Source organism: Rhincodon typus, chromosome 1 (assembly GCF_021869965.1).
Source record: "Rhincodon typus isolate 14 chromosome 1, sRhiTyp1.1, whole genome shotgun sequence".
Lineage (NCBI taxonomy): Eukaryota > Metazoa > Chordata > Chondrichthyes > Orectolobiformes > Rhincodontidae > Rhincodon > Rhincodon typus.
The window spans coordinates 138,966,593-138,979,308 of record NC_063332.1 but is presented as its reverse complement, the minus strand read 5'-3'; the positions used below and the strand labels follow the sequence as shown (position 1 = coordinate 138,979,308).

General features: G+C 43.1%; 1 protein-coding gene across 2 annotated transcripts in view; it reads left to right on the top strand.

The window, feature by feature from the left end:
- Positions 1–12,716, top strand: part of gucy1b1 (guanylate cyclase 1 soluble subunit beta 1) — a 171,437-nt gene that overhangs the window by 99,043 nt on the left and 59,678 nt on the right. For both annotated transcript variants that reach the window (XM_048603896.1, XM_048603903.1), the window contains one exon: positions 5,411–5,608. In XM_048603896.1, the coding sequence (XP_048459853.1) occupies positions 5,411–5,608 (198 nt within the window). The remainder of the gene's footprint in view (positions 1–5,410; positions 5,609–12,716) is intronic.

Sequence of the window (12,716 nt, the reverse complement as noted above, 5' to 3'; positions counted from 1 at the left end):
CTCAAAACCTCTTGCGTCCCACAAAGGTAGGGTATGTTGTCAGATTGTTGCACACGTACATACTATTTGAATATATTGTAGATCTTGGGGTGAATTAATCTGGGCGGCTCACTATATATGCCACTGCTGCCAACTCAGCTGCTTATGCACTCGTGGTCTTTGACAGTTTGAGGACCATACTGTCCACTTCTTGTCCTTGTTCATCTTCCATATAGATCCCTCAGCTAGTTCTCCATTCTCCATCCTGTACAAATGAAGAGCCGTCAACAAAACTTGAAGGACAATTTGTCATTCCCCTGCTGTTCTCCTGTTTCTGCCTGTCTGCCCAACTCTTGTGTTGGGTGTTCCCTGTATTCTCTTCACTAGTAGTCCTATCCTTTTTCCTTTGATACAAATGGAAATTGTGTTTGCTGTCACCTCCTGACACTCATGGCTTATCTTCTGATAAATTAGTTACCTGCTAATGTGATAGTGCCTCTCTTGAAACAGCAGCATGCATCTAGCAATGTGTTTCTGGCTACTGTGCAGTCATTAATACGTCCATCTAGCATCTGAACAGTGTGCATTCCCTCGACAGGCTCAATGTTACAATGTGGGTAAAATGTTATACCATGGAACTCCACCACTAATGCTTTTCACATGCGGGATACCCTTTCTCTACTGGTGTGAGCATGTGGGAGGCTAGGCTACTGGTCTCCACTGACCATGCGTCTCTTGCAATAAGATGGCCAATATTGAGGAACCTGTTGTAGCCAACTCTAAGGAGAATGGTTCAGCTGGATTTGGGATTTCTAGGGCAGGAGCATTCTCCAAACTGTTTCAGTTATTTATAGCTTGCTTGTGTTCTAGCCTCCATTTTCCATGAGACATTTTTCTTTAGTAACATTTAGTGATGCTGCCTTTGTGGCAAAACCATCGATATGGTCTCCACAATACCCAATCAAGCCCAAAAACTGTTTTAATCCCTTCACATTTGTTTCAATCTGTTGTTGGTCTGTCTCTTTTTCTGGTGGTGTTAATACCACTCCTAAGTAACTCACGTACTGTCTCGTTATCTGAGCCTTTTTTGGGTTCCCTTTTAGCCCAGGCTCCTTTTAGGGGATTGCAACAACTCATTCAGGAGATCATCATGCTCCTGTTTTCCTGATACAGTACATTGATAATTTTGCTTCTGCAGTCTGGCCTAGAAAAATCCCACAACCCATTGCTTAACCTTTTGAAATATTGATGGGCAGTTGTGAAATCCCAGCAGCAAAGCAGTCCACGTATACTGCTGTCCCTTAAAGGTAAATACAAATTTATACTGGCATTCCTTGGTCCATTACTTTTATATCTAGCACCATAAACTTCTGAGCAGATTCACTCTCTGTTTAATCATGGTTTCTGGGCTAGTAGTCACTGGTGCCACTGAGGGTGTTACTTATTTAGTTCTTGATAATCGTCAGTTAGTCACCAACTCTCGTCCAGTTTCTTTGCTTGGCCAAATGGGTGAATTGTTTGCAGAGGTGAGTTGCTTTAACACCCCGTACCATACTTTGCACTGCCTTTTTTCTGTTGCACCTTCAGCCTGCTTGTGGAATCCATACTGCTTTTTGGGGCTTTACATACCTCCTCTTGCATCTGTCAACAGTCATGCTTATGTTTGGCAAACACCTCCTGGTTTTGTTCAATAATTCCTTGTGCTATCAGGTCCTTACTCATGTCAGTAGAACTGATCCACATTTCCCCCACTGTACACGATCTGTTCTTTTATGTTGTCCTACAGGGATTTCAGCAAAAAAATGAACAGAACAAATAATTACAGTACAGGAACAGACCCTTCGGCTCTCCAAGCCTGCACTGACCTGCTGCCTGTCACATCTAAAACTGCCTACCCTTCCGGGGACCGTATCCCTCTATTCCCATCCTAGTCGTGTATTCATCAAGACGCCCTTTAAAAGTCACTATAGTATCTGCTTCCACTACTTACCCTGGCAGTGAGTTCCAGGCACCCACCACCCTCTGTGTTTTTAAAGAAAAACTTGCCTTGTACATCACCTTTTAAACCTTGCCCTTTGTACCTTAAACCCATGGCCCCTGGTAACTGACTCTTCCACCTTGGGAAAAAGCTTCTGACTGTCCAGTCTGTCCATGCCCTTCATAATCTTGTAGACCTCTATCAGGTCGCCCCTCAACCACATAGTTAATGCTCTCCATTACAGGCAACTACTCGGTAAATCTTTTCTGCACCTTGTCCAAAGCCACCGCATCCTTCTGGTAGTGTGGTAACCAGAATTGAACGCACTATTCCAAATAAACTCACTTATTCCTGGCATTTGCCATATTATACGGATCAAAGTACAGTTCTGCTCTGGCCACTTAATCGCTTTCCTGATATGCTCTTGCTTTGCTGGAAGTGTTGCTAATATTATCAGATGTACCAACTCTACCTTTCCTATTTGCATATCTAAAGGGCTAGTCACTTGTCTTGCTTGAGAATATCCCATCAAACCACTCAAGATTGTGTGTGTTTTTTTTTTATTTTCTGATTTTGTCCCTAGTTATAACAGATGTGCTCAGTGGTGTGCAGCCTCCAACCCTGCCCCAACTAAGGGGCTTCCTGTTCTATCTCATTTTGCATCTCTCAACCATATTGGAGAGGTACGAGACTATCATTGTAAGTTGTGGTACAACCCACTTGTTGCCTCACTCGGTTGCACATTGTTTTGTGGTGCATACTGGGGTCCTTCTGGTGGCAAGCGTTGGACCTGCATCTGATTTATCCTGACCTCCGGAGGTTTAGACATTCTCTGGCATAGTGATTAAAACATCTCCATGAGCCATGGGAGTCCTATCATTCCGTGCAGTTGCAGGTGAAGCTCCTCGTCCGTGCCTGTGACCTGTTCCCACCATTTGATTGGATGGTGGTGTCCCCTTGGGACTGGTCCCTTTCCTTAATTTCTCCATGCTGCCCCTTGCTCTTGAGGTGCCATTCATCTTCTGTGTCCTCTTGCCTCCTTCTCAAGCTGACTATTTTTCCAACAGTCACGCCTCAGTGTGTGTTGTTAGGAAGGGTCAAACATGTCACATGCCTTTTGTGATTCTTCTGTCCCATGGGACATCAGTGTATGGACATGCCTGTCGATTGTCAAAAGGTGCAGCTGAATTTTGCTGATGTAGCCTTGGGCTTGTATGCTCTAGAACACTAGTCACAGCCTTGCAGCAAACGTAGTTGGGTGCTCTCCCTTCCTGTCTACTTTTTTTTTTTTATTCGGGGCTTCCACTGGGTCTCCCCTAGCTCCCGTGGCTGTCAGTACACCCTTCATTAACTCATCTAACGAACCCCCTCCTGTGTTTTGTGGCTCAGGCAAGGTTGAATGTGTAGTGGGATGGAGACATATCGGTATTAGTATTTTTTTTTTTTTTTCTCCTTCTCATTCTCTAACCTGTATGTGGTTTGTTGCTTGTGGGTAGCTTGGAACAGCTCCTGGGGGTCATCCCTAGGCTGACAATTCCCTACACATCTAATGTTAGGGAGGTGTGGTTGTTGCACTCCTAGCACTGCTGGCTGCTGTCTCCTAGAGATTAGAGGTAGTGGGACTTCGTCCAATCCCTCTTACCCCATTCCCCTGGGTTCTCCTCTCCATTTCTGGCTGGTTCATCTGCTGGCCCTCCTTAGTCGATGTCACCATCTTCCTCCCAACCCACCTCAAAGGATGGGGTCACCAAACGTGCATTTTATCCATCTTTTTTTTGTGCTGATATCAAACTCTGTCTCCTCTACTTGCTTCATACGCTTCATATGATCACCCGAGGTCCACTTTCACTGTTATGCTGACTTTATGCACTTTATTCATTGTCTCCAATCGCTACACTGTTTCTCTTAGCTCTTCTGTCAGTTTCTCGCACTGCATTTGTTGCTGGTTCATGTGCATGAGGACTGCATCCGTTTTTGTGAATTCCCAACCTTCTCAGTCATTCTTTTATCTTGTCTCTAAGCTTAGCTACCTCTCTTTGCAACTTCAGCTGTTGCTGCTGGCTTTCTGCCCAGTCTGCCAATATAAGTCTACAGCTACAGCTTTTTGCACTTAACATTCCTATTTCCCATATCATCTTTTTGTCATACTCCAATGAGTATCCCTGTGTATTCCTGTTCCTGTACCAGTATACTCTCTCTTTCAGCCACTTCCTAGCCATGTACTGTTAGAGAAATCCACTCCTCCAGTCAGAGTCCCCTGGACCCACTGTTCTCTTAGTGCTATCTTGTTTAATGTGTCTGCTGTTATTTTTGTCTTTCTCGCTACCGAATTTCCACCTCCTCCTTCCTGCACCTATTTACTTCAGGGGGTTGGAAAAATGAAAGGTTACTTAGTCCAGTGTTGGAGTAACTTTGAAGCTATTTCTTATCACCCACCGAGGGATGTCAAATTCTGTAGATACAGTGGAGACACTTAGAGCTGTATAAAGCTCAATTAATTATTAGGTACTTAAATGAATAGCATGCACTTTTTAACTACTAGAGATCTCAATCTCTGTCTTTGACTACCCTGGTTTCTGTAATTAACCTCAAATGTTATTACCCGGGAATGTGGCAGCTGGCCAGGCTGAAACTCTTTTTGATCAACTTTGTGCTTCCTGATGTAGGGTACCTCCTGCAGTGTTGATCTTCAAGGTTCTGCTAAAAGACATTCTTCTCAGGCTGTTTATGCATAGGTCTCTATGCCAAGTGTATGCCTCATTTGGAATTATCCATGTACCTGACTGATCCCAAATGTTTTGTCCAAATGCAGGCCTTAATTGGCAGAGACAGCAGTTTGAATTTCTGCAATTTTAGCAGACTTGAGTGACTCGGCATAATTCCACTCCCATAACAGCCCATTGTAAAGTCTCTGATCAGTTCCTGTTATCTTCAGCCTTGTCCAACAATAGACAGACATATTTCTAATCCCTAAAGGAATCATGGGTAGTGGGGATCAGGCAGGAATGCAGAGTTCAGGATTCAGATCAGCCATGTTTTCATTGAATGGTGGAGCAACTTGAGCTTTATTGGCCTACTTCTCCTGTTATGGTCTGATAGTTGCCCCTTTTATTGAAGTTATTGCTACTGTTTTCTGTTCATAAATCAGTCATCAATCCAGTCACAACCTGAATTTTGTGATGGAGGCTTTTTGTGAAGGATGAATTTTGAGTTGTCTTTCCTGCCCTTTAAGCTGTCTTTGCGTATAAAGCAATGAGTAAGCAGTTCTAACACTGTTGAGATACCTGATGTACAGTGATAAATTGTTGGCATAAACTGAACTTTTGGAAAGGCAATGCAAAATATTCAAAGTATTGTAGTACTAATGCTTACTGATTTGAAAACGTCAGTATAAATGAAATTGTTCTCTTTACCAAATTCTTCAGTAATAAAAACATCTCTAATTCAATTCAGTGTGATGAACTTGGATGATCTAACCAGGAGAGGCCTTTATCTCAGTGACATCCCACTACATGATGCAACACGAGATCTTGTTTTGCTTGGTGAGCAGTTCAGAGAAGAATATAAACTCACACAGGAACTAGAAATTTTGACTGATCGGCTGCAGCATACACTTCGCGAATTAGAAGAGGAAAAGAAAAAGACAGACAGGTAAGCCATCATTGGGAATCATTCAAGCTAACAGCTGAGAGTACAGTGAATAAGGGAACTGTGTTTTCTGGATGGGTTGGAGACGCCAAGACTTTTCTCTATAGCAGAAAATGTATCCGGAGAACATTTTAAGATTTGATATATTAGAGATTCTAAAAATTGAGGTATTTAGATTTATAGTAAGGAGAGAAACTCTTTCCACTAGCAAGAACTCTTAAACTTCGAATTTCTTTTTGAAAAAAGCCAACATGAACTTGAGTAATGCTTGATTCAGCAAGCTATTTGGAATACATTACCTAAAAATGAGTTGGAAGCAAATTCAATGGTAACCTTCAAAAAGGAGTTAGACACACATTTGATGAGGATAATTTCTAGGGCCAAGAGTTGGGACTAATTGGTAATTCATTCAGTGAGCTGCTACAGCCATGATGGATTAAAGACTTTTCCCATCGTATGCTATGGTTCTGAGTTATTCCTGATTTTTGATTTTGATATACATTCCTATCTGGCATAAGAATAAAGCAGTGAAGGTGCCTCAACCATGGCTAACAAGGGATATTTGGGACAGTGTTAAAACCAAAGAGGAGGCATACATATTTGCCAGTAAAAGTAGCAAACCTGAGGACTGGGAACAATTTAAAAGTTTAGCAGAAGAGAACAACTAGTTTAATTCAAAAGGAGAAAATAGAATATGGAAGTAAGCTTGCAGAAAAAGACTGAAGACAAATGTAGGTTCCTTGCAGTTAGAATCAGGTGAATTCATTTAAGGGTTTTTTGCAAATATTTTTAGCTCAGGTTGTGGGTGAGGTTGTTGATTTGCTTGCCGAGCTGGCTTGTTTTCGTTCAGATGTTTTGTTACAATGCTAGGTAACTTCATCAGTGAAGCCTCCAATGAAGGATGTTGTTCTACTCCGCTTGGAATTTATACTGTCCGGTCTTTTATGGTGAGTCATGTCATTTCCGGTTCTGTTCTGTATGTGCTTGTATATGGAGTCCAATTCTGCATGTAGATTTGCATTATGGGTTGATAATACCTCTAGGAATTCCCATGCATGTCTCTGTTTGGCTTGGGCTGCCCTGGTTACATTATCCCAGTTAAACAGATGGCCTTCATTTGTCCGAATGTACTGATATTAGGGAAAGTTTGTCGTGTCATTTTGCTGCTAGCTGATGTTCGTATATTCTGATGGCTAGTTTCCTTCCTGTCTGTCAGATGTAATGTTTATTGCAGTCTTTACATGGTATTCTGTAAACTACGTGGTTCTGCATGTCATGGGTATGGGGCCTTTAATCCTTGAGTGTTTGTCATAGTTACATAGTACACTCTGATGAAGGCCATTGGTTTAACTGGGACAATGTAACCACGGTAGCCCGAGCAAAACATAGATATGCATAGGAATTCCTAGAGGTATGATTATCAACCCATAATCCAAATCAACATTAGAATTGGACTCCATGTTCACTACAGTGAACCTTCATTCACTCACTACAGTCCGCCTTCAACACCATTAACGCCTCTAGGGGAAGATCAAAACTCCAAGACCTAGGCCTCAGCTGTGCCCTCTGCAACAGGATTCTCAGACTGCAATCAGTGAAGAGAGACAACTGCACTCTGCACTCAGTGGGCAAATACTTGGCAAATGCAATATAATGTGGACAAGTGTGAAGTCATCCACTTTGGTCACGCAAACAGGATGGCAGATTATCATCTGAATGGTGGCAGTTTAGGAAAAGGTGAAGTGCAACAAGACCTGGATGTCATATGGAACAGTTGCTGAAGGTGGGCATGTAGACGTAACAGGTGGTGAGGAAAGCTAGTAGCATGCTGGCCCTCAAAGACAGAGAGAATTTGACTATTGGAGTAAGATGTCTTGCTGCAGTTATACATGGCCTTGAGGGTGAGGCCATACGTTGGAGTATTGTGTGCAGTTTGGGTCTCCTAATCTGAGGAAGGACATGCTTGCTATTGAGGGAGTCCAGTGAAGGTTTGCCAGACTGATTCCCATGATGGCAGGACTGACACGAGGAAAGACTGGATTTACTGAACTTGTACTTCTGGAATTTAGAAGAATGAGGGGGTATCTCTCAGAAACATATATAAAATCTTGATGGGACTGGTCAGAGTAGATGTGGGAAGAATGTTCTCTTCTACTGGGCATGTCCAGAACAAGGGGTCACAATCTAAGAATAAGGGGTAAGCCACCACGTCACTAAGCCCTCTATCTCCTTTCTGTATTCTGACTTGTTATTGTTTGAGGTCTGCCCTACCATGGTGTCGTGAACAAATCTGTAGATGACGTTCATCTGGAATGCAGAACTGTAGTGAATGAGCAGGAGTCTGATGTAGGTGTCCTGTTACCCAGATGGTTCCAGGGATGAGAGCAGGGCTATGGAAATGGTGTCTGCTGTGGACCTGTTTTGACGACAGGCAAATTACAGTGGATCGAGGCGGGCTGAGAGGCTACAAGTGATGATGTGGGCCATAACGAGCCTCTCAAAGCACTGCATGATTGTGGAAGTCAGAACCACGAGGTGATAATCATTTAAGGTACATTGCATGTGCTTTATTTGTTACTGGGATGATGGTGATCTTCTTGAAGCAGGTGGGGACTTCGGCTTGTAGGAGGGAGAAGTTGAAGATGTCCATGAATGCCTCTGCCTGCTGGTCCGCACAGTCTAACTGCACAGCCGGGACCCCTTCCAGGCCCGTCACTTTCCTTGGGTTGACTCTCGGGAAGATCAATTTGGCGGTGGTGGCCCAGGGAATGCATCCATGGCTGTTGGGGCAGGGGACGCTGCGCCACTGGCATTCTGCTTGAACTGAATTTAGAAAGCATTGAGAGCATTAGGGCGGGATGTGTCTTTGTCAGCTATCTTGCTCTGCTTCACTTTGTATCCTGTAACGTTGTGTAAGCCCTGCCTCAGACTGGATGGTCTGGACCGGCCGACTGACGACTGCTGAATGCCTGGCCTTCAGTAGGCAGTGGATTTCCTGGTTCATCCAAGTTTCTGGTTGGGGAACACTCTCTGACGACTTTGTCACACAGTCCTCCACGCATGTCCTTATGAAGTCCATGACCGTGGTGCTGTACTCCAATAGGAGACATGTTCAAGGTATTTTGGCAGCATCCGCTTGAGGGTGGGCTGATTTGAAGTTGCTGTCCATGATCAAGAAGACCTCGGAATTTCAACTCCGAAGTGTTTGTGGTGGTGTAAACTTCATCTAGGGCATCCTTTGCCATCCTGACAACAGTCTACATATCACCCCACGCAGATGCGAAGGTGACCTTGCACAGCAGCTAGTAGGGAAGGCATTTCACTGTAAGGTATTTTAGGTCCGGGGAGCAGTGGCTCGCCAGGGTCTCCAGGTGGTGTTGATTAGGAAACATACCCCTCCACCCTTTGCCTTAGCCGATAAGTATCCTGGTACCCTAACAAAACGTTAGAAAAGGCCTGCCCATAGATCTGTTGAAGAATTTCATCTTTGTACCAATCTGCTTTTCAGCTTATCGTTTATTTCCCTTTGTTCAAACAAATGAAATTTTTGACCAAATTTCAACTTCAGTCTGACCAAAAATCCTTTTACTCATATCAAATCAGCGCTGCATGACATCTTCAGAATTCCCGTGCTGTACGTAGTGATAACATTTAGGTGCTTGACCAGACATAAACCTGATTTATTCTAATTAAGTGCAAATATTTTGATCAAGTCAAAGTCCCTAGCACCTGACAGACCCAAATAAAGAAAACTTAGTCAACATTAGTGCTGTAGAACAGAGGAACCTAGAGTTTCAGGTATGTAATTCTTTGAAATTTGTGTCACACATGGACAAGGTGGTTAAAAAGGCATTTAGCACGCATGCCTTCATTGCTCAGTCCTTTTTGAGTATAGGAGTTGGGAAGTCATGTTGAAGTCATACAGGACATTGGTAAGGCCTCTCCTGGAGTACTGTATCCAGTTCTGGTTGCCCAGTTATAGGAAAAATGTTATTAAGCTGGAGAGGATTCAGAAGAGATTTACCAGGATGTTGCTGGGTATGGAAGGTTTGGGTTATAAAGAAAGTCTGGTTAGTCTGGGACTACTTTCAGTGGAGCACAAGAGGTTGAGAAGTGACCTTACAGAAGTTTATAAAATCATGTATAGATACAGTTAATAGTAGGTTTCTGCTCCCTAGTTGAGGGCTTTCAAGACTAAGGGGCATATTTTTAAGGTGAGATTTTTTTTTTAAAAAAGACAGACATGAGGTGAATGTTTTTTTTTGAAGATGGTTTGTATGTGGAATGGATTTTGTGAGGAAATGGTGGATGGAGGCACAGTTACGACATGTAAGAGATTTGGATAGGTACATGAATAAGAAAGGTTTGGAGGGGTATGGGCCAGAAGCCGGCAGGTGGGACTAGTTTAGTTTAGAATTATGTTTGGCATGGACTAGTGGGACCAAAGGGTCTGTTTCCTTGCTGTGTGACTCTGACTCTGTGTTTGTTTGGTTTTGTTAGTAACTGTGTGATGATGAAGTTGAGGTCTCTGAAAGAATGCATGAATCTCCAAACACCGCAACTGCAAAATACTTGGAATCATAGAAGCCCTACAGTGTGGAAACAGGCCATTTGGCCCATCAAATCCATACCGACTGTCCAAAGAGCATCCCAGCCAGACCCACATCCCTACCCACACCATCCCAATAACCCTGTATTGCCCATGGCTAATCCACCTAACCTGCAAAGAGACACACAGTCTGTGGACTTAGAACACCTCTTGCCGTTTGTGTGGGGACAGAGAGGGCCCCTATGGACATGCATGAAAACTTTGGGAAGCCTGCCAGAAAAACTGTTTTCAGTTTTAAAGAGCATGTTTACAGTAGATGAAGGAGAAAATCTTCCAAGAATATGAAATTAGGTGGAATGAAACAAGGGAGGCAAGAAATTAAAACAATAGCTGTCACTAGAAATAGTACTGCATAAACAAATGGAACCAAGATCTTTAAAAGAAGTGGCTGCAGAGATTGTGGATGGATTGGTTGTCAAACAATGTAATTTCGCAACCAGGCAGCTTGCTTTTCTGCTCAGTTAAAGAGGCACACATCTTATTTTTCACAAGTATGCGATGTTCGTCTGTCATTCTTGCAACCTGTGCCAGCAGCTTGTGCAACAAACACACTGCTTGTGCAACAAGCAAGCAGCCATTCCTCAAAGTCTTAAGGGAGTTATCTGGTGCCTCCAAAGACCAGAATCAGACCAGGGGGTCCTGGCACAATAAGTTAAGTGTGGTCTCCAGTTTCAGTCCATTGACTTGGCCATTGCCAGGCATCTATTCTGTGTAATTCCATTTGGGGAGTCTGTAGATCTGCAGTATAGTGAGAGGGTCACAGTCAGCCGAAGGGCGTGGTGCAAATGCAGTTGGAGAAGTGTACAAGGTCTAGTCAGTGGTGTGGATCGAGTGCCCAGTCGGGTCTCAACAGTCAGAGAGAGAGCAGACAGGCAAGCAAATTACAGAAAGGTGTGAGGAATAGGTTTATAGCTGTAGGGGATTTCAACTTTTCTAACATTAACTGAGATTGCCTTAGCATGATAGGATTAAATGGGGTGGAATTTTTGGAATGCACCCAAGAAAGCTTTTTGTCCCAGTACAGGGTCCTTCTAGAGATGGGACAGTGTTAGACCTAATCCTCGATTAGGTCTAACACTGATCAAGTGGTTTTAGTGTAAGTGGGTGAATATTTTAGGGATAGTGACTTTAACTCTAAGTTTCAAAGTCCTTTTGTAAAGGGAGAAGGAAAGTGTAGAAGTTCTGTCTAAATTTGGGGGAAGGTCAATTTCAATATTAATAGACAGGATCTGGCAAATATAGACTGGGAGCAGCTACTTGCAGGTAACCTGCATTTGAAAAGTGGGAGTCTTTTAAAAGTAGTACCGAGTGTTCAGGGCCAGCATATTCCTTTTAAGAGTGAGGAGGGCAGCAAGGCCAGGGAACCTTGGATATCAAGGGATCTTGAGAGTTTGATAAAGGAAAAAGAAGGAAACAAACATATGTTAGGTACAGTGTATTAAGAACAATGGGGGCCCTTCAGGAGTACAGTGAAGGGAATGCTTAAAACAGAAACTAGAAAGGCCACAAAATATCTTCAGATAGGATTAAGGAAAAATCCAAGGCATTTTTTAAATGTATTAAGGGCAGGAGGATGACCAGGGAAAGTGTGGAGATTAACCCTTTGGTCTCAAACAGTTAATCTGTGCATGGAGTGAGATGATGTGGGTGAGGTCTTTTTTAAATGAATGTTTTTCATGTTTCCCAAAGGGGAATACATTTCCACATAACTAGCTATTTCAGTTGGAATGGTGAGGTTCTAGAGCATGTTGAAGTTCAGGATGGGGTATTGGATGTTTTAGCAGGCTTAAAGGTACCTAACTCTGAAATGTATCTTGGGCTGCTATGGGAAACAAAAGAGGAAATCCCTAAGGCCCTGGCAGAGAGATTTGACATTGCTGGCCACAAGTGACTGGAGGATAGTTAGTGTGGTTCTTTTTTTTTTTTTATCTCCCCACCCAAAGAGGGGCAGCAGGGATAAGCCAGGTTAGTCTGACATCAGGTGGAGAAAATACACACATAATGGAGTTTTGTTTTCTTTTTGAAAAGGTGATTGAGTATATTGATAAGAATAGTGCAGTTGATGTGATTTACATGGACTTCACTAAGGCCTCGGTGACAAAAGGTAAGAGCCTGTGGGATCCAAGGCAATTTGGAAACTGGATCCAAAATTAGCTTCCAAATAGGAGGCAAAGAGTGATGGTGACAGGTTGTTTTCATGATTGGAAGACTGACCAGCAATGTCACAGCAGGGACCTGGGATGCTTGCTGTTTGTTAATGACTTTGTGAACGTAGAAAGTATAATTCATAAATTTGCAAATGACTCAAATTGGTGATGTTGGTAGTGAGGCAGACTGTTTCAAGCTACAGTCTGATGTTGATCACCTGGTAAGTTGGACAAAGCAGTGGCAGATCGAATTTAATCCTGCTAAATGCGAGGTGATGCTGTTTGGGAGGTCTAATAAGGGAAGAACATAAGCAATAAATGATAGGTTCCGAGGGAGCACTGAGGCACGAAGGGG